We start from the raw sequence: 21242 nt of genomic DNA on the forward strand, positions 1-21242 counted from the left end.
GACATTTTTCTTCTGTTTACAACACTGTAATTCCATGTATTGCCACTTTTTCAGAAACATGATGGGCAGTGAAAAGTGACATTTTTCAATAATTAGATTTGACATGTTAGCAGGCTTACATTTACCATTTTGGTCTTACTATCACCAAACACTTTCTAAAGAATTGCCATACTCTAAAGCAGTGGGGTCAAACTCAAATAGACACCGATCTCTGCCAGCCACATATTGACTTAGAAAATCACAAATTAACATTATCTATGTTATATTGTATTTTTATGTATTTTGTTAAACATTTCCTAATTACATTTTGATCTGTTTCTAGCAGCACTTGGAGTTTTGCTGGGGCAGGTTTGACACCTCTGTTCTAAAGGATCGGGTGAATGTATACACCAGCATAGACCTATGGTATTGCTTGAATGATATCATTTCCATATATTCTATTTATAATTTCTTATAGTCCTTAACATACCATTCTTATAGAGGTTTGATTTCTGTGGACTCGTCCTCTCCACATTGTGTAAGCTTGTAAACTTTTGGAGGGGTCAGGGAACAAATGGAATAGAATTTTTACTTAATGTAATTTAACTAATGTAGATGCATGTATATTCTACATATATATATATACACACACACACACACACACACACACACACACATAATCTGACCCGATAACGTAAATGAGAAAAAACAGACTATTAATGCAAGTTATTCCTGCAAATGTTTTTGTAAAAGACTGTCCATCACTAAATTTACTCTCCTCCCAAAGTAAATATGTGCTTATTAAAATAGCCTATGGTGCTTTTAAGTCCCACATCTGACAAACTCAGTGAGGCACGGTATATCATGATCATGTGGTTCTGGAGGGTACTCTTGTTGACTGAATTGGGCATTGCCATTAAAATATAAGTATGAGAAGGGACTGGTTCTCTGACATTTTATTTTTCTATCAAATTATTCATGTATTGCCTGAATACTAGGATAGCCAGAAGAGTATCATTCTTGGCATGCATGTAAAATGTTTAATGATCTAAATTTCTACATACAGAAACTGGTGTTTAAATCCATTGTTTTAAGAAATACAGGAACAAAATCATTTAGGTAATTTAATCAAATGCTGTCATTGTTTCTGTCAATAAGTCTGCCAGTTATCTGAACGTTTCTGTATGCCCAGCAGTGATTAGTTTATGTTCCAGTAACTGGAGTCATTAGAAATTTGACATTGTTGCTACATTTTATTTAAATTCATATGTATTTATTTAAAACACAGCTTACTTTCTATGTTAGCATTCTCTCAATAGCAAGCTTAACAGACATCCAGCATCTTGTGCAAAGACGTTTACATTAAAACTTCAGTTAACTGAAGACCAAGTCTCTCAGTACTAAGCAGATGACTGGAAATTGATGTGGGCTTTTGTTTGTTTTTGAGGTGAGTACACATTCCAACTAAACCCCAAGAATCAAACTCCCACCTCGTTTATGTGATGTCTGATTCACCAAGCCCTTTGCTCAGAGCCCCTGTGAGATGAGGTCCGTGATGCCAGGCATCTAGCCTTTTCTGCTCCTGGCAGTCCCGCCTTCCGGTGCATTGACGTCACCAGCCACGTATCCTTGCCTGCAGCACAGAGCTCATAGCAGACGGGGGCTGCCTCTTGTATTTGATCCCCAGCACCTCCTAGAGGGCAGGCTGATGAGTGTTCCCCCATTTTCCACTCAGAAAAATTAAGGAACTTGCCCATGGCCACACAGCCTGACCTCAGTGGCCCAGAGTAGAAATGTCAGAGCCTGAACAGACCTGAGGGACCATCTCCTCTCAGTTCCTCATTTAACAGATAAGGAAACTGAGCATGAGGAAGTGATTTGTCCATAGCTGTTTAGAGGTAGGTCACCCAACTCCATCCCACCTCATTCTTCATCTGCCAACACTATACAGTAAAAATTGTTGCTAAAAATACAAAGATTCCATTTTTTTGAAAATACCTTCTTTACTAAAGTGCAAAAGTGGATGGATAGCTTTGGAAAGATTTCTAACGAGTTGAAAACATCATTAGAACACAGGACCATTCCAGTTAATTGAGGTTTTATGGTAATGTTTTCATTCCTAAAACTTTGTGTCTGCCATAGAAGCAGTGTGGTAGAGTGAATAGAGTGGGGCTTAGGGTCCAGAAAACATGGATTCAAATCCACCCTCTGATCCTTATTCCATGTCTGATGCTGGGCAAGTCTCAGTCTCCGTCTCCATGTGATCCTGACAGTTCCCTGGGACCTATCTGCTAGACTGGTCTTCATCAGTCATTGGAGGGAGTTCACAACCGAGCCCCTCAAGCTGACAAATCACTGATCCCAAGTGTATTTGTGTACACCCACTATCTGCTCTACATGGAGATGGATAGAAAAGTGGGTTCAGAACTACTTGGGCAAGGCGGATGGTAAATGTGCATATTATACATGACAGATAGAACCAGGAGAGAGGCTGAATAGTTTCCTATTTTTAAGGAACCTGGCTGCAAAACATCTGCTCTGGAGTATTTCAATTACCAGGTCCCTGTTAAACATCCTTGTCCATAAAGGTCATACTCTCTGAAAAGTACATATTCTTTCAGTCGATTGGGTAGTGGAAGAAATGACATGAAGACAGGGCAGCGTAGACGTAAGCGTCCCATGCATTTCCGAATCTTTAGACGACAAAGATGTTTTAGGGAACGAGGGTTTGCTGAAATGGGGGAAAAAAAAGAAATGGTGAATTGTTCCAAAAGAGTTAGTTGCTTTATCTTTGGATGAACTTAGGGTTCAGTTAGCAAAGTTTTTACTGTGTTTTTCCTCTTTTAAACTGACTTCTAAATGAACATTATTTAGTATGGGAGAATGGTGCTTTCGCTTCTCATTTCTGCCCACCCTAGTCAAGACTTCTTTAGTATTGTGAATCAGGAATGTGAGTTCCAGTAAGTAGCCGTTTCATGTGAGAACCAAAAGCAGCCACCTCACTATATTGTTTTTCAACCATATTTCCGAAGGACTCCACATTAAAGTCCTGACCTCATTACATGCCAAATCCCAAAGATCCCCAAGAAGAATGAGAAGAAAAGATGGCATCTGGGAGTAAAGAGATGGGCAGAAGGCTCCCCACGATGCAAAAGTTTGAATTTGGAGAGACCTGTCAGTACTGGTTTCTGCAGTCAACTGTTGTGACCCCAGAAGTGAACCATGATTTATATAGAAAGGGAAGAAATGCTACTCACAGAAAACCCTAATAATGTTACTTTTGGGTTTAGAGGAAAATGTTACTTTTTGGGTTTACTAGCAGCAAACCATAAATAGGGGTTTTTTTTCTACATATCCAATTTTCAACCAGGGAAATGAGTGGCTCTTAAGATGAAAAAAAAAAGTGCCATCAATACTTTGGCTGAGAAGCCCCGGTACTTACTGAGGACTGAATTGATTTCTGCCCACGATGCCTGTTCTTGGAGTACTGTTCTTAGCTTGGAGCAGATCTGAACTCTGTCAACATAGTCAAGCATCACCTGAATGACCTTACCCGAGAGGTGTTGCAGCCAAGGCAGAGTGATCACCTCGCAGAACTGAGGGAGAGAATGACAGCATCAGAGTTGGTGATCAGTGCTGTTCTACCAGAGAGACTTGGAGGTACTCAGTAGGAGTGAGGAGAGCTGGGCCTCTGTGATCCTGGGCAAGGCATTTTACCCCTCAACGCCTCAATTTCAGCATCTGTAAAATGAATTGTACTGGAGACTCTAAAGTCCCTGTCAGCACTAACATTATAGAAAATATTTCATGAGCATTTACTGTGTGCACCATCCCTGTCCTAACATGTCATCTTCAAACAGCAGCATCTGGGAGGACCTCACCATTCATAGGAATCCTTCTTCAAGGTGGACTCTATTAGATTGCTTCCTCGACAATGGTGTATATCTCTAGCAAGCATATGTCTCCTTGTTTATACCTTGCCTGACATTTATTTTTTTAACCAGGATTTCAGATGAGGTTTTCTCTATTTTCTATCTTAAGTAATTTTGATATATGGATGGAAGTCATCAAGGTAGCATTTTTTTTCTACCAATTTGGTAGAAAATTAGAGGGGGCATCCAAAACAATGAGATCACAGATCCATTTTAGTCCATATCATGCTAGAACTCACTTTTCACCTTGAGTGGGTCGGATGTTAGTAACATGAGGTGAGAGAGCTGATCTCTTGCCTTGGATTGCTATGGAACAAGCCTGTGGCCCCACCATGGCAGAAGAGGAAGCGGCCCTATACACAATTTATATTCTGATGAGTTTTGTTCAAGGCTATGATAGAACTCAAAGTTAGGTGAAGAGCTCAGGAGCGTAGCTTCTTCAACAGCTAATGTGCTCTGGTTCTGTCTTCCATGAGGAGCACAGTCTGTCCCAGCCCATGAGATATTATACACCAACATGCAACACCAGTCTTTAGGGAGCCCACGAACCAGCAAACAACATGACATTAATTATCCAGCTCTGTTATTTTATGCTCTTCCAGAGATGCTTTCTGAACATCACCATCTCCATCTCCACTATGGGCTTCTACTGTTTTAAATGTTGGAGAGTCAAGGGACTGTCTTTTGACTTGCTTCTAGATCTATGCCTTGGGGTCTTTGAGCATTAGAATTGGTTGAGGAAGTAAAAGAGGCTTGTCATACACTGCATTGCAATTTGCGACCCATTACACGGCCTAAGAGCTGAACAGAACAAAATGTGTGTGTAGTCTCACACATGGAGGTAAATGTGTATGTGTTGCAGTACTAGTAAATAGCAAGCAGACGTCTCGTGTGTGACACTTCACATACATGTGAGATTTTAAATAAAGGCTGCACGTAGGAGGGGTCTGCTCCTGAAGTCACATGACAGAACTCGGGGCTAACTTAATCATTAATTTGATCTATAATTCTGCCCCCTAAGACAGCATCTCCCCAAAGGCAACGATGGAGGCGTTTTCAATTGTTGTTTCACTACATATTTTAGGAGAATTTCTGTTTCTTCAATAAGGAGCAGACTTTCTATGCCTATCTGTGATGGCCATTTGGTAAGATCCCTACACACATAAATCCACGCAAAGGTAACGTCACTCACACCAAGTCCTTACCAGTGTATCTCGAATGACCGTCGAGGTCCAGCCTTCAAAAGTGTAGCGGGAATGAACTTTGTCTCCATGGGGACAGTCAAAACACCTCTCCGTGTCATACCCATAGTTCAGCAGCAGCCTTAGCATGATCTCATCTTTGAGCGTGTACTGCAGAGCTGATGGGAAATGTAAAGGATTCACTCTACAGACATAATTGACGTTGGCTCCGTGCCTGAGGAGCAGGCTCACCAGCTCGTAGTTACCCATTCTGAGGGCTATCTGGAGGCAGTTGACTGGGTCCTGATTGGGCAGCGCCCCAGCATTCAAGAGCAGCTTCACTGAGGAGACGTCGCCATTTGACACAGCAAAATACAGGACCGACTTTCTTTGGTCATCGTAGTGTTTGCGAATTTTCTGATCGAGCATGAAGTTGGCATCAAACCCAACTCGGAGGAGAAACTCAAGGCATTGTGAGTGTGCTCCAGCCGCTGCACAATGAAGGGGGCTGATCCCACTTCTCTTAATGGCAAGGGAATCCGTTGCAGGGACCAAAATCTGTAACGCTCTGGACACAGAAAAAGAAAAATTTCCAATCATATTTCGAAATATCCTCAAGCTTCAGTATCAATCCATGGCATATATCTTAGGGCATAGTGGTCCATTTGGGCAGCTAGGTAGTGCAGTGGGTAGAGCTCCAGGCCTAGAGTCAGGAAGACCCGAGTTCAAATCTGGCCTCAGACACTACTAGCTGGGTGACCCTGGGCAAGTCACTTAACCTATTTGCTTCAGTTTCCTCATCTGTAAAATGGGCTGGAGAAGGAACTGGCACAGCATTCCAGTATCTCTGCTAAGAAAACCTCAAACAGGGTCACAAAGACTTGGACACGACTGAACTGAACAACAAAAAAACGGTCCATTACCACCGCAATGCCGCTTATCATCCAGTTCCCCTCCAGAAACAAGAATCTGTGCTGACAGGTTTCAGGGTTGCTCCCGCTGTTCTCCACGTGAATGAGTTAGCAGCATCTTTCTGTGAACGTACCCGACTCGGGTCTTAAACTTCTTATATCTGCTGCCTAACATTCAGGGACAGTAGAATCTATTCCACTGCAGAGCTAGAGTGGGCTCTCGGCCCCTAAACCCAACGTTATCCTGTAGTTTCCTGGCCGTGGACTGGAGTTGTCTTCTCCTACCTAACAGAAACACTTTCACTGTACCTTCCCCCCTCCCCTGCAGTATTCCATTCATAAGACTCGACTTCTGCCACCAGTGGTGATGGAGCCAAGCCTGATCCCCCTTAGTGCTAACATCCCTTCCTCTTGGCCGTTATCACCACTCATGGAACCTCATCCTGCATCTGGGATCACTGACAGTCATCCTTGAGCTATGAAGCCATCAATGAGCCTTGAAGGAGTGGCACAGCTTTCCTATGCCAGGGCCCCTGCTCCTTTTGAGTTACAGAGTGCCTTTAGCTTTGAAAATCACCATCTGTCATCAATCAACCAATAAGCATTTGGAAAGCACCTACTGTGTGCCACTCATGCCCTGACTCACTTTCTGGCTTTCTCCTCCTCCTCACCAATCACCTTCCCTCCCTGGACAAAACCTCTACCCTGAGACCCCACTCTCCCAATCAGTGACTACCTTGCCCAGACCACTGCTTCAAAAATAATCCAGTCAGGCTTCACCTTACTCTCACTTTGACTCACTCTCTGGACTTCTCTGCCTCACCAGGCATGTTGCCCCTGTACAGCTACCCCCCCAGCTCTCCAACTCCCCTTTATGTTGTTTTTCCCATGAGAACATCTCATTTACTTGTATTTGTACCTGAAGAGCACATACAAACAACTCAATAAATGTTTCATCTATCTATGTACCAGGCACTGGGTCCTCTGAGACACAGGGCCAGTAGGACAGTGTATCTGCATCCATTTTCCACTGAATTTGTAGCTGATGAGGACAAACACCCACTCCTGGCAAGTTACATCAAACTCGGTACTTGTCAGAATAAAGATCAGTTAGTGACCATTTCCAAATACACATTTTTGAAAATTTTCAGCAGCAGCCCATTTCAAGGCCAAGAACACCAGCTTGCAGATGGGATAATAGCATTCACTCATGATCAACAAATCCCCTATTAGAAAATAAACTAGGTTCCAGTCACCATCTCTCTTCTGGCACAAGACTGCCCCCAAGCCCTCGAAGATAGCAGGATACACAAAAGTCTTATTTTAGTCAACTTAAAGCATGACTAGTGCATGTATATGGCAGATAATTCTTTCAAGGTCTGGTCCCACCTCTTAACACAGAAGGGTGCCAATGCATCAAGTCTGAAAGTTTTCTTCTGTCTGGAATGCTGTTTGAATTTCCCTTCTGTCCAATGCTTATGGCCTCTCCCAGTTATCTGTCTACGGAAATAATCATCAAAGGCATAGTTTTTGTAAATCCATGATAATCACCAAATCATAGAAGTATGTCCCGTTCATGATAATTCTTTGGATACAACCATGAAACAAGCATTTCTGCCTTTGAGGGGTCAATATTTGCTCCCTATTGACTATGTGACCCACATATTTGATTGAAGCTCAAGCAAAATGGATATTTGTTGACCAACAGCAAGGGAACAGTATTTATTAGGTACATGCTATGTGCCAGTCATGCTTTTAAAATTACCTCATTTGATCTTCACAACAACCCTGAGAAGTAAGTGTTATTACCCCATTTTATAGATAAGGAAACAGGCTAAATAACATGGCCTAGGTGATACAGCTAATAAGTGTCTAGTGCTGAATTTGAACTCAGGTCTTCCCGACTCTAGCCCAACACTCTACCCAGTGTGTCACCTAACTGCTACCTTTAGACCAGCCAACTGTAGTTGCTCTAAAATCTTCAACAGTTTCTCACTGGTCTCTTCCAGCATTTTCCCACTCACAATGAGATCACCTAAAGTAGAACAAAATCGATAGTAGACCATGTTTCTCACTTTGTCCATGAGTTGCTGAAAAGTATCAGGGCCCCAGAAATCTTTTGGGACATGCTCAAATTAGGAGAGTCCCACCAGAGTCTTCTGGTGTATTTCCAAACCCTAGCTGGCTGTCCATCACCCCCTTATGTGTTACCTCCCCCATTCTAATGTTAGTTCCCTTGGGACAAGGGCTATTCACTTTTAGATTTGAATCCCCAGTGTGGAGCACAGTCCTAGGCACATAGTAAGCACTGGTATTTTTTTCATTCATTTGCAGCAGCCCCTGTGGGGTCACTCTCCCCACTTGCACTGCCCTATTAGGCTGGGTCCACAGAAGGCAATGACAACTTCTATGGCAACCTTAACAGGTTGAGAGTTTCCTGGTACTATGCGTATTCTCAAACCCCCATCTGATATGCTTCCTAGTGATCCTCAAGACAGCCAGAGTTAGTTTGCTTCTGAAAAGGGATATTTACTAAGGTGGTAGAGTTGGTACAAAACATTCTCCCCAAAAAATCTGGGAAACTCTGTCTCACAAGAATATACAGAGTCCAGGGGAAAGTGAGCTCAAGCTTGGAGATTCATGTGGCCTTGGGGTAAAGCACAGTTCTGAATTGTTGAAAGTCTTTTTCTCCCTCTGTGGAATTCTTACAAAGATTCCTGAGATTTAGCTCTCTCCTAGGCACCCAAGTCCTCAACTCTTCACTGACACCGCCCTAAATCCAAACATACGCCAAATCTTGTCAATTCTATCACCTCAGCATCTCTTCCTTCTCAGGAAGTCTGGGTGAGAATTTCATGAAGGGAAGAAAGCCTGGGGCTACAAGCATAATCCCTTCAGTCAAAACTAAAGTTCAAAAATTGACTAGAGCAATGTATAACCCCAGAGGGTGGCTATGTTGGATTTTAATAAGAAGCAAGCAATGCTTTTAAAAATTAAGTAATTGAAAAAAAAAAGCAATTACCCTTTTGAGTGTTGTTTTTGCTAAGTTTGTAGCATTTATGCTTTCAAAGTTATTAAAACTTCAAGCTAAACCCAGACTTTTGGGTCATACTATTTTTTGGTTTTAACTTATCTGGGTTCATGCTGCTTTTTCCCTAATAGAATGTAGGCTCCTGCAGGGCAAGAATAGAATTAGTTGTTTTTTTAATTTCTGGAGCCTGGCACATAATAGGCCCTTAATAAATGTTTGTAGAATTGAACTGGACCTAATGTAATTGAATCAAATCAAACTGAATTGAATCAAACTGAATTGAACTGGAAGCCATCGTTGCAAAGCATACTCTTGGATTTTAAATGGTACTAATGATAGTTGGACTTACAACAAATGGCCTCGATCAGCTGCTACATGAATAGGCAAGTGGCCTGAACTCTTGGGGACATTGGCATCTGCTCCATATTCCAGCAGGAGAGTCAGAGAGTCGGGATTTCCTCCAGCAGCAGCCTCAAGCAAAATGGATGAAGCATCTGAAGCCTGTGAGAGAACATTGGCCCCTGGGAGGACAAATAAAGTTTGTTTGGAGCTTTTTGATGCAGAACCCCAAGAGTATTTTTGTAGCCCCCCCCCCATTATTTATCTTCATTATAATTGAACATCCACCATGTATACACACTATGAAATTCTAGGAGTACATTCATTTCTTTTTTTAAAAATTTGAGTTTCAAATTCTCTTTCCTCCTGCCTCATCTACCCATTGAGAAGGTGAGCAAAACGCTACCCATTCTACATGTGAAGTCATGCAAAACATTTCCATATTAGCCATGGCACAAAAAAAAATAAATAAATGAATAAATGAATGAACAGAAAATAAATATATGGAAAGCAAGAAACATAAAGAAAACCTTTTTAAAAGGTATGTTTCAATTTGCTTTCAGAGTTCATCAATTCTCCCTCTGAAGATGGATAGTATTTTTCATCATGGGTCCTTTGGAATTGTCTTGGATCATTGTCTTGATCAGAGAAGCTAACTCTTTCACAGCTGATCATCCTTACGATACTACTGTTACTTTGTCTAATGTTCTCCTGGTTCTGCTCACTTCACTTTGCATCAGTTCATATAATTCTTCCCAGGTTTTTCTGAAGCCACTATTTCTTATAGCACAATAGTATTCCGTCACAATCTTATTCTACAACTTATTCTGCCATTCACCACTTGATGGGCATCCCCTCAATATCCAATTCTTTGCCACCACAAAAGAGCTGCTATAAGTATTTTCATACAAATAGGGTCCTTTTCTTTTTTCTTTGATCTCTTTGGGATACAGACCTGCTAGTGGTATTGCTGGGTCAAAAGGTATGCCTGCAGATTTACAGCCCTTTGGGCATAATTCTAAATTGTCCTCCAGAATTGTTGGACCAGTTCACAACTCCACTAAGACTGCATTATTGTCCCTGCTTTTCCATCTCCCCTCTATCATTTGTAATTCTCCTTTTCTGTCATTTTAGCCAAACTGATAGGTGAGGTGGAACCTTAGAGTTGTTTTAATTTGCATTTCTGTAATCAATAGTGAGCTAGAGCATTGTTATGTGATGACTGATAACTTTGATTTCTACTTCTGAAAATTGCCTTTCTTATCTTTGACCATTTACCAATTGGGGAATAGCTCTTATTTTTATAAATTTGGTTCAGTTCCCTATATTTGAGAAATGAGGCCTTTATCAGAGAAACTCACTATAAAATTTTTTCCTAGTTTCCTGCTTTCCTTTTAATTTTGGTTGCATTGATTTTGCAACTCTGGGAATGCAAAAAGGATCCCTGCCCTCAGTCAGCTTACAGTCTAGTTGGAAAGAAAAGGCAGGGCCATGCCAAATGAATGGGAGAGGCAACCAGAATTTCTGGCTTCAGAGGATGGTGAGCTGGGTATGGGCTAGTGGGTCAGGAGGGCTTAGAAGGCTTGTTCTGCTTGACACCAAAGGGCAGAAAAGGAGCAATGAGTAGAGGGTTAAGAGAGGTCCATTTAGATGTGAAGTAAGGAAGAATTCCCCAGGAATGGGAGTTGGCCCAAAGTGGGCTATGTAGGGAGACAATGGAGGTCTTTGAGCAGAGGATCACCACTTGCTTGTTGGGTAGATTGTAGAAGGAATTTAGATCTAGGTATGGGTTGGACTAGAGGGTCTCTGAGGTTATAAGTTCATAGATTTCAGACTGCAATGGGCCTTACTTCCCTAAGGATCATATTTTTACAGAAGAGGAAACTGAGGCCTAGCAAAAGGAAATGACCTGCCCAAAGTAGCTCAGGGAATAGAATGAACGCAGGTCCTCTGACTCCAAACCAGGCAGTCTTCCCCTTGTGCCCCAGCCCTCTATCAACCCTGACAACCCCGGGAATATGTGATTATGCAATTTAGGGACAGGAGGCACCCTAGAAAATGTAGTAGGGGGGAGGAAACAAGCATTTGTTAAGTACCTACTATGTGCTAAGCACTTTGCCAATATCTCTTTTGAAGAGCACTGATCTCGGACTGGGCAGAACCTGGGTTCCAGTCCCGTTTGCTCCACCCAAGTACTGGGTGTCAGGGGGAGCACAAAGGGACCAGAAGCATCATCTTACTCAGGAACTCTCTTACCCCGAGGACCATCTACTTGTCTTAGAAGATATTTCGGTGACTTTAGTTTGCTATCACTGTAATGATAGGTAGGTTATTTTGTGCATTTACGAGCATTATTCTGAGAAAGGGTCCCAGGACTTCACCAGACTGCCCCAGGGGTCCATTACACAAGAACGCTTAAGAGCTCCTGCTCTAATCCAGTCCTGCTGTTTTAAATATTAGGAAATAGAGGCCCATGGAGATAAGGTGACTTGGTCAAGGTCCCACAGGGTATGTGGAAGAATTGAGATTTTAGCCTAGATTCTCTGATTAAATCCAATGCTCCCTCTCTGAGCCATGCATATGGTGGGCACCCAACATCTGTTGGATTTAATTTAAAATGAATTAGGCCTCAGCTCCCTTACCTATGAGATAATGAAACAGGCAAGTGATATTATGAAAAGACCACTGGATTGAGAGTCAAAAGATAGGGGTTCAAATCCCACCTGTCCCACTTGTGTGACCTCAACACTTAAGCCCCAGTTTCCTCATCTGTAAAATGAGGTTAGACTTAATGTTCCTTCTAACTTCCTTGTAGCTTTTGATGTAGGTCCAAAGTGCGCTTCTCAGGCTTCCTAACTAGGTGACCCTGGCTGGGAAAATCATTCTATTGTTATAGGCCCTATTATTGTAGGGGACTCTGTAGGAGACGGGCATTGGTGGCGGGAATCAACACACCCGGAATTGCTTACCCTTTTGTAGCAAGAGTTCCATCACTTCCGTGTGCCCACCTTGGGCAGCAAGAGCGAGCGGCGTGAACCCATAGGTGCTCTGTGGGTCAGGATCAGCCCCTGAACGCAGCAAGAGGTCCACCACGTCCTTCCTGCCCAGCCGGGCGGCCTCGTGCAATGCCGTCCTCTTGTTAGCACAGCGCAAATTCACGTTGGCGCCAAAGGTGATCAGCAAGGAAGCCATGTCATAGGAATGGTGTTTGACAGCTAGGACAGCATGGGAGAAAGAGACAGTCAGCCTTTCCCAACAGGAGCTAATGGCTAGGAGGGCAAACAACCTTCACCCCCTTCAGGTCAGCAGTGGCTTGCCGTGTTTTGAAAATCGAATACAAAACCAAGTCACTCCTTTGCAAAATTCTCTTTGCCAGATACTTAGAGGTAGCTAGTGGCATGGTTGATACAGCATTGGGCCTACAGGCAAGAAGACCCAAGTTCAAATCTGCTGTCAGACACTTACTAGCTGTGTGACTCTGGGCAAGTCATTTAACCTCTGTCTCAGTTTCCTCACCTGTAAAATGGGAATAATAATTCACAAGGAGATGATATTTATAGAAAGCTTTTAACGCAGTGCCTGATGCATAGTAAGCCCCATACAAATGCTTACTACTCCCCTCCCCAACAATTCCACTCAAATCCATCTTTGATGTGTGGAGACGACAGCCCTTGAGGGCTAAACAATGGAGTATAAGCTCTAGAAGGTCCTTCTGAGCTGGTAAGACACCAAATATGGTCCAGATGTTAGACTGTGTGTCCCATCCAAGGATCAGCCAAACTAAATTTGGAGACGCTCCTCTCTAGAAGGTTGTTGTCCAAGTTCAAGAGCTTTAACTATGGTAGGGCCATCAGGGCTTTGTCCAAGGATAGAAAATTTAGCCAACACTGACAGCACCATCTGGGAATCCCTTTCTTATACCCCCTTTCCTCCTTTGTCCATCACTACCTCCTGGTAGTAGTAGCTTCAACCCAAGACTTGTTCCCCCTCCCCCACCCTGCAGCTTGGAAATTTAGAAGGCAAAGATAATAGTGCCCTGACCTTCCTCCCCTGCCCAGGCCTGCCTTCCCCTGCCCACACAGACTTGGCCTCCTACCGGGGTATGCCTCTTATATAACCCTCCTTGAGTGTCCCAGGACACACCTCTTCTCCTGATAGCCACACCCCAGGTAAGCCTCCCACCTTCTCTCCCTCTGCCATATGTATACTATTCACTCAGCACAGCTCTTTCAGCTAGTGGCAACCACAGAGGGGCCACAATCAATGTCAGAGGGAGACAGAATCAACCCCAGTGAGCATCATGGCCCTTTCAAAGATTCAGAATATTTGTTAAATGATATGTGCATTCTGGTTTTCTGACAGAAAATAAAGTCCTTAGGACAGGGACTTCACCCATAGTAATTGCTTAATAAATGCTTACTAATTAATAGGGGACACAAAATGAGGTGTTGGGAATATGCTGGTAATGGGGAGCTGTTGTGTGTGGGAGTGAGGAGAACATCAGGGAGGGCATAGAAGGTCCATAGGGACAGGGCACCTTGTCAGTCAGTCTGCAAGCATTTACTGAGCACCTGCTCTGTGCCAGGCAGTGTGCTAAGCACAGGGGATATGAAGAAAGGCAAAAGCCAATTCCTGCCCTCAAGCTGCTTACAATCTAATTGGAGAGACAACATGCAAACAGCAAGGTATAGATAATGTAAAGGGGAGGTGATGTCAGAGGGAAGGTGTTAGCAGCAGGAGAAAGCCTACAAGGGACCAGAGTGACAGAAGGAAGAACCTCACACCCAGGACAATAGGGAAAGAGCAGTGCTGAGGGTTTGGCCCAGCACCTGTGCTTTGATGCTCGGGTAGCATCAAAATCTGTCAAAAATCCTTCACCAACGTCAACAATTTTCACCACAATTCCCTATTCACCTCTGTGGAGCTTCCGAGTTGGGCCACCCCTAATTAAGGAAGGGAGGTTTTCATTTACCCATAAGTAAAGGAGAATGGCCTTCTTCATTCTGAGTGTTGGGGTCACAGTCATTGAGAAGAAGAAAGTTGGTATTTTCCGCAAGGCATTTGTCTACTGCCAAGAAGAGTGGAGTCTCACCTTTCCGAGTAGTTTGCTCCCATAGTCTGGGTGGCGAACCTGAAAGACCCCATTGGATGAAAGAGGTTAAGTAACAGAGGGGCTCCCTAGGAGCAGGGAGGGAGGAGCCGAGGGAAGCAGCTACCTTTCAGAGTGAGTTCCAAGACGTGTTTGTTTAATTGGGTTGCCGCATGGTGCAAAGGGAGCCAGCCTGTCTGATCCGTCTCCTCAAATGCCGAAGAGTGCACAGACAGCTTTGATAGAGCATCTTCCTCACCTGTAGAGGACAAGCTCGCCTTTGGCATGCGGGCCACGAAGCCTGCTCCCTCCCCTGCGCAGACTTAAAACCCTTGCTGCCCATTTGGGTCCTGTTAGACCCATCTATCTGTGCCAATCTCATTCTACCTACTGGAGCAAATGCCCTGAACGGCATTTTGTTTGACTTAGAATCCCCCACAGTGCCTTGTATACAGCAAGTAGCTGGTATGTTGGGTGAATGGATTTGTTGAATGACTGTTCACCGAGTTAGCCAATCACCTTACATCCACAAGGTACATGAGGTGAAAAAATGGAGTTTGGATACCAGCTGCCCACGGAAGGTCCAACATGCAGGGTGGAAAGGCTTTGGAATCAAATGACTGGGGTTCAAAGTCTTTCTTTTGCCTTAGCACTGTGCCTGGCATATAGCAGGTGCTTAATAAATGTTTAATGCCTCACTGGATCTACTACTTTCTACTTCTGTGACCTCAAGCAAGTCACAACCTCTCAGAGCCCTGTTTCTTCATCTGCAAAATGAAAGGATTGGACTAGATTACCTCTAAGGTACCTTTCAGCTCCAAGAACAGCCCATGTTTGCCTAATGCTTTTGAAGCATTCTTTGTGCCTGGATGGTTAATTTATCCTCCTTCCCACCATCTTGCCTGGGGAAATAGCTTCCCTTGTCCCAAAGGGAAAGTTCTTTAAATGATTATAATCATATCTTACCATAAACCCTTGAGGGTAGAATAAGGAGGGTACTTAACTGCCTTGATTGCTTCAACAATCTTCTTATATTCCGGGCTCAAAAAAGAATGGAGACTACAAGGAAATTAAAGAAAAGAAAGAAAGAAATTGCCACCCCAGTGATGGGGGTGAAAATTGGGTTTTTTTTTTTAACATCAAATGAGAAGAAATGAAGAGATTACAGATCTAGGAAAGAAATCTAGGACTAAGCAATTCCTAGGAATCAATAACAATAAGGCATCCATGCCTTACCGTGCAAACCACACACTGTAGGAGAAACTAAAATGCACACAGTGGTGCATAGTGACCATTTACATCTATGGTGTCAATGGTGTTAAACAAGAATAATGAATGAGAAACACAAGTCAGAAGCTACCAAATGGATGGTGCAGTGAGGGGTCTGGGAAGGATGGTAAAAGGTCTGTCTTAGCTCTGACACACATCTGCTATGTGACCCTGGGCAAGTCACTTCACCTCTCTGAGCTTTTCTTTTTTTAATATGCGAAAGAGGAGTAATCATACAGGTACTACCTATTCTCAGAGGGTTACTTGAAGAAGCTGTTTTGTTATGTGATAAAGGATGAGGATAGCCCTGAGCTCTCACTAGTTTAAGGAACTCCAAGGCAAAATAACTCCTTCCACCAATGCCTGTTATCATCTCCACTACAATTCATTGTCTCAGAGCAGGGGTTCTTAACCCGGAGTCTGTAAACTCTTTTTAAAAAATATCTTGATAACTGTTTTTCAATAGGATTGGTTTCTTTTGTAATTACAAAGTGATTACAGTGCCTAACACATACCAGGTGCTTACTAATTGACTAATCCTGTGCATTTATTGTATGCATTTTAAAACATGATTCTGAGAAGGGGTCCTTACATTTTACTGAACTTCCCAAGGGGTCCAGGATACAAAAAAAGATTAAGAAATCCTGTCTTAGAGGGTTTCCTTGAGTACTGAGATATTGTGTGACTCGCCTAGGGTCCCACAGCTAATATGTATCGGAGAAGGGACTTTTGCCCTGATCTTCCTGGCTTCGAGGCTAGCTCTGCATAAAACATAGTGCTATATAAATGTGAGCTATCACAAGTATTGTCATAAATAACACATTTAACATATCTACGAGGACACCATTACCTGTCATTGTTCTCTGCATGTTGTATGGTCTCTGGCTTGTGTGTATCCTGTAAACTCCGCTGAATGACATATTGGGTGGCAAGGTCATCGTCCAAGTCTTCATCGGCGCTATAGTTATTCATGCGTGTGCGTGTTGCTTTAAACCACAATCTAAGGAATGCTTAAATTGTTGTTGTTTTTCCTCAGTTGTAAACTCCAAATTACAGCTGCATTTGAGAAAACTGCCACAGGGACAGAACTGATCACTGAAGAAAATGCTGGGGGAAAGTGTATTTTTTAAACTTCATTTAAAAAGACCAGATTCCGCGAGCTTTACACATTGTTTTCTGAATTAGTTATTTCCTAGTTTTAAATCATCTGAAATGATGCAGAGAACTGGGGGACATTTAATGATCATTAAAGGAACATGATCATCTGGAGAATCATAGACTGTCAGAGCTAGAAAAGATCCCAGTGGCCATCTGGTCCATGCAATACCTGAAGAAGAGTCCCCTTTGTAACATCCCAGACTAGCGGTCACACGACTTCTGCTTGGATGCCCTCCAGTGACAGGGCGCCTACTACCTCCTGAGACACACCCCTTCCACTTTTGGACAACTCTGATCATCAATAAGTTACTTGCCTAGAGTTTGCTTGAATCTTTATTACATAAATAAGTATATATCCCTTGCACTTACACAGTTACAAAAAGTTATTGCTCCTTTCTATTAGGGTCACTAGGAAATCCTTCTGCCTATGGAACTAGGACTGGACTCAAGCATAGTCTCTTAAAAATTCAGGATATATAACAATGTGCTGGGATTTTTTTTTTCAGCAAGAACTGGGCTGGGAACCTTATTCCCTTTTCCATTCCTTCTCTTTCCTGTATCATAGCAAACAGAAAAAAGAAAATTCAGTAACAAATTGCAGTAATTTTAAGCAAGGCTGAAATTGCATTGGGATGGTCTCCCGTTCCCGGTGAGGACATTCCCTCCACCAATGCATATCAGTCACTCATCTGTAGTCTTTAGTCTTAGTAGAGCTGCCTGAGGGCACCCAAAAGTTAAATAACTTGTCCAGTGCCACACAGTTAGTATAGATCAAAGGCAGGAGTTGAACCCAGGTCTTCCTGCCTCTTTCTTGTTTACTAAGCAACCTCTTGAGAAGCGGGGGTGGGGAAGGAAGGGGACAAGCATAAGTTAGTAAGACACTGAAAGCATTTAAACCCAATAACAAGGAATAGCGAAAATTTCTTTCAGTTCCTGTAGCATACTCTCCCAGGATGTATTTCCTGTGCCCAGCATGTTGAGAAGAATTTGTATATTCCATTAGCAAATACATTTTTTAAATAAACCAGCATACGAACACGTATACTTTCATGAGAGCATAAAATCAGCCTTGCCCATCCAAATCAGAGATGTTCCAGGCAATCCCGCCTTATTTCCACTCTGCTTAGAAAAAGAACTTGCCACAAACTCAAGCTTCAGTGTTTTTACCTTTTCTTGCATCAGTTAAAACAGAATTGAAGTTGGAAATTTTAAGAGCGTAACCAGCCTGAAGATTTTCATTGACACTCAAGCAATCTTCCCTCTCCTACGATGCTGTGAATAGCCTTACTATAAATACCCAATCATAAGACAGCCTGGCATAGACTGGCTTTTCACATGTGGACTGGCTATGTTTGGAAACACGAGCTTTTGGGTACAGCCACAAAAGATAAATGGAAAGGATTCAACGTCTTGGACTTTGCTGGCTAAGGGGAGGTAAAAATGGAAGTCCTTACAGGAGACGAGTGGCTCCCCACCCCAGCCCCTCTATGACCCTCTTTTCACTTCTATTCCCCTATCCAAAGCCAACCCAAAATTGTCAAAGTCAGTCATAAATGCAACAAAATCAGGTCTGACTCGAGTTATCAGTTAGCCACCCTGAAGGTCCAGGACGTATTGGGCAGCTGCTTTATTTAGACCATAGTGCATACCTTAAGGTGTCCTGGGGGAACGCGAGTTTAAGATAAACAGAATATTTAAATATAATCTGGGCTCAAAAATATTCATTGGTTAAAAAATAGTAAGACCTCAACATTGTGAGGTTATACCAGATGATGAGAACATTAATGATTAAAAATGCCATTTCCACACACCACCTTTCATGGTTCTGAAAGACAGTGAGGAATAATTGTAAACTAGCTTTGCCATCATCTTTGCACGTATCCTTGTCTCCAGGTAGCAGATTCTTTGGTATATCATATCATTCATGAGAATAAACCCCAGGGGCAGCTAGGAGGTGCAGTGGATAGAGTACTGGCCCTGAAGTCAGGAGGATCTGAGTTCAAAGCCGGCCTCAGACACATAACACTCACTAGCTGTGTGACTCTGGGCAAGTCACTTAACCCCAATTGCCTCATATTAAAAAAAAAAAAAAGAACAAACCCCAAAAGAGTTTCAGAGAGCTAGAAAGAAGGAATGACTCCCTCCATGACTCTTTGTTATATACGTATGTATATGTATGTATGTATTATATGTGTATATATAACATGTATATATGATTCATTATGATATATAATACATTATATGGATACATTATATACATTATATATAATGCATTATGTAGACTACATTATACATTATGGTATAGATATAGATATAGATATAGATATAGATATAGATATAGATATAGATATAGATATAGATATAGATATAGATATAGATGTAGATATAGATAGATATAGATATAAAACATATTATCTAGAGTTCGTGCAAGGGTATCAGGACATTTGCCTGACTGACCTCCCCTAGGCAGCAGGTCGTCTCCAAGGGAAGGGCAGTTTGAGATGTTTATCATCAGGTAACTCAATCTAATTTGGAAAACCCAAAACACAAGCTTAGGATCTGTTGTCATCATTCACCCTTGTTTGCAGAGAGGACCAGTGACATCGCAGGTGATGTCTTGACTTGCACCTGAATTGGATTTCAGTGAGGTAGAACTGCACTAAGTCACCCGCCTCACTCTCCCTTCGTGAGTCATCAAAGTCCAGTGGCGAGACAAAAGCCAGGATGACTAGTGATGACCTGGGATACAGTGGATGACCTTGGGGTCTCCAGTGTCTGACCAAGCTCTAAGTGCTCCACAGTGCTGGCTTCAGCTGCCTTCTTGGCTGGTGGAACAAATAATTCTCCTCTACCCGTTTCGCCAGGGGAAGTCTTCATGTGCTTAGGGTAGACATCCCCCTAACTCACAGATGGGTTTGAGACCCATCAGTTACCTTCAACCTGGATTAGTCCTTCTGACAAGATGGTTTTATCCGGGTGTGGCTGCTGCACATGCTACAGCTTCTTGGAGAGGTGAGAGCTGAGTGCAAGGTGAAAAATGGATGAGCAGCCCTGAAAGGGGCTCAGCAGCCCTCCCACCAGAGATGCTCAGCCCCCCCCCATACATTCTTGTAGCCATCCTGGCTTCCCTGGAGCATCTCTCTGGTCGGCTGACCTCCACAGCAAGCTTTTGGGTTAGACAATTTTCTAGCCACATAACGCTAAGTTCAACAATATTAACAAAGGATAATATTTTCTCCATAATCCCTTCTTTTGAAGCTTAAAGCCCAGCATTCTCATACAAAGCTAAAGCATAATAACAGAAGCAGAAATCTGGGTTATGATTTCAAAGGGAGTTCATTAAATAACTTGACTCAGTGGAGTCAGCTCATCTAGCTAGAGATTGAGAGAATTCCTTTAAGGAGGGGTAGGGGTCAGATTAGAGACAAACTCTTCCCAATGTCTCATAGTCACAGGGATCAATTTTAGTATATTTCAGGGGTTATAGGTCAGGGAACTTAAACTGACACCAGGAAACAGGTACAATGTGGCCATGAGTATCACAGAAATCCTAATTCCATAATTCCTTCAATGTCATAAAGGTTGAAGGATCTTAAGCAGAGCCATAATCTCATACATGCCTTAAAGAGACAAACCTTGGTAAACAGACTCTATAGGTAAACTAAGTCAGGTTACAGATTAAACTACACTCAGAGAGTCCACAATGGACTGATTTAGAGGGGAGATTTACATATCACTAAAGTAACCAAGAAAACTGTGGTCAGGGAAATCTTTACACAGTTAGCTAGGAGAATAACTAAATCATTCGGGGAGCTCAGACTTCGCTTTGGCTTCTACCTGAGGGATGTCCATTAACATTATTATTCCATAAGTCGAGTTTGGGTCAGGCGAGATTAATACAGACAGAAGACTTGTAGTTAACCAAAGAGTTGCAGGAGGAATGGCTTTGATCCCCAAACAATAAATAAAAGGAATCTGAGCATAGCCCTCCGTCAGGCAAACATAAACACCACAAAACATTAAAGCCAAATGCAATACAGTAATGATCATCAGTATTAAATAATATCAGGTCTCCTCGTTTCTGGTCACCCACTCTCAATGGCCATTTAAACAGCATATCTCAGCTTGGGTCCCAGCTGTCACATATTGATGTGACATTGATGGCCATTTTGATATTCCCCTACTCAGATTAATCTGTATTTATTCAGTTTATTGTGATTCGATGAATATCAGTGATTGTTTTACTGAATTAAGCAGAACCGTTTTCAGTTTAAGTTAGTTAAGTTTGTTAATACTGCTAGGATAAGAATTATGAATGACTTATCTGCAATTTATTGATGATTATATTATATT

General features: G+C 42.5%; 1 protein-coding gene across 1 annotated transcript; it reads right to left on the reverse strand.

The window, feature by feature from the left end:
* Positions 1–1212: 1212 nt before the first annotated feature.
* On the reverse strand, positions 1213–18166 carry ASB14 (ankyrin repeat and SOCS box containing 14). The gene is made up of 10 exons (XM_078152106.1): positions 18057–18166; positions 16582–16838; positions 15467–15521; positions 14590–14740; positions 14346–14504; positions 12343–12588; positions 9384–9555; positions 5117–5660; positions 3422–3575; positions 1213–2710 (listed from the first exon to the last, which is right to left on the reverse strand). Exons 2-10 carry the CDS (start codon positions 16701–16703, stop codon positions 2532–2534), a joined length of 1782 nt encoding a protein of 593 aa, XP_078008232.1. The 5' UTR covers positions 16704–16838; positions 18057–18166; the 3' UTR covers positions 1213–2531.
* Between the last annotated feature and the right edge of the window lie 3076 nt (positions 18167–21242).

This window comes from Phascolarctos cinereus, unplaced genomic scaffold, assembly GCF_003287225.1.
Source record: "Phascolarctos cinereus isolate Bilbo 61053 unplaced genomic scaffold, phaCin_HiC Scaffold_4;HRSCAF=312, whole genome shotgun sequence".
NCBI lineage: Eukaryota > Metazoa > Chordata > Mammalia > Diprotodontia > Phascolarctidae > Phascolarctos > Phascolarctos cinereus.

What these genes read in the sequence shown, in the direction of transcription:
- ASB14 (XM_078152106.1), bottom strand. Translation starts at nt 16,703, where the DNA reads ATGAATAACTATAGCGCCGATGAAGACTTGGACGATGACCTTGCCACC. An exon ending in TTGTTGAAGCAATCAAGGCA is followed by an intron (nt 14,741 to 15,466) that starts GTTAAGTACCCT and finishes CGCATGCCAAAG; the next exon opens with GCGAGCTTGTCCTCTACAGG. An exon ending in GGAACTCTTGCTACAAAAGG is followed by an intron (nt 9,556 to 12,342) that starts GTAAGCAATTCC and finishes TTGTCCTCCCAG; the next exon opens with GGGCCAATGTTCTCTCACAG.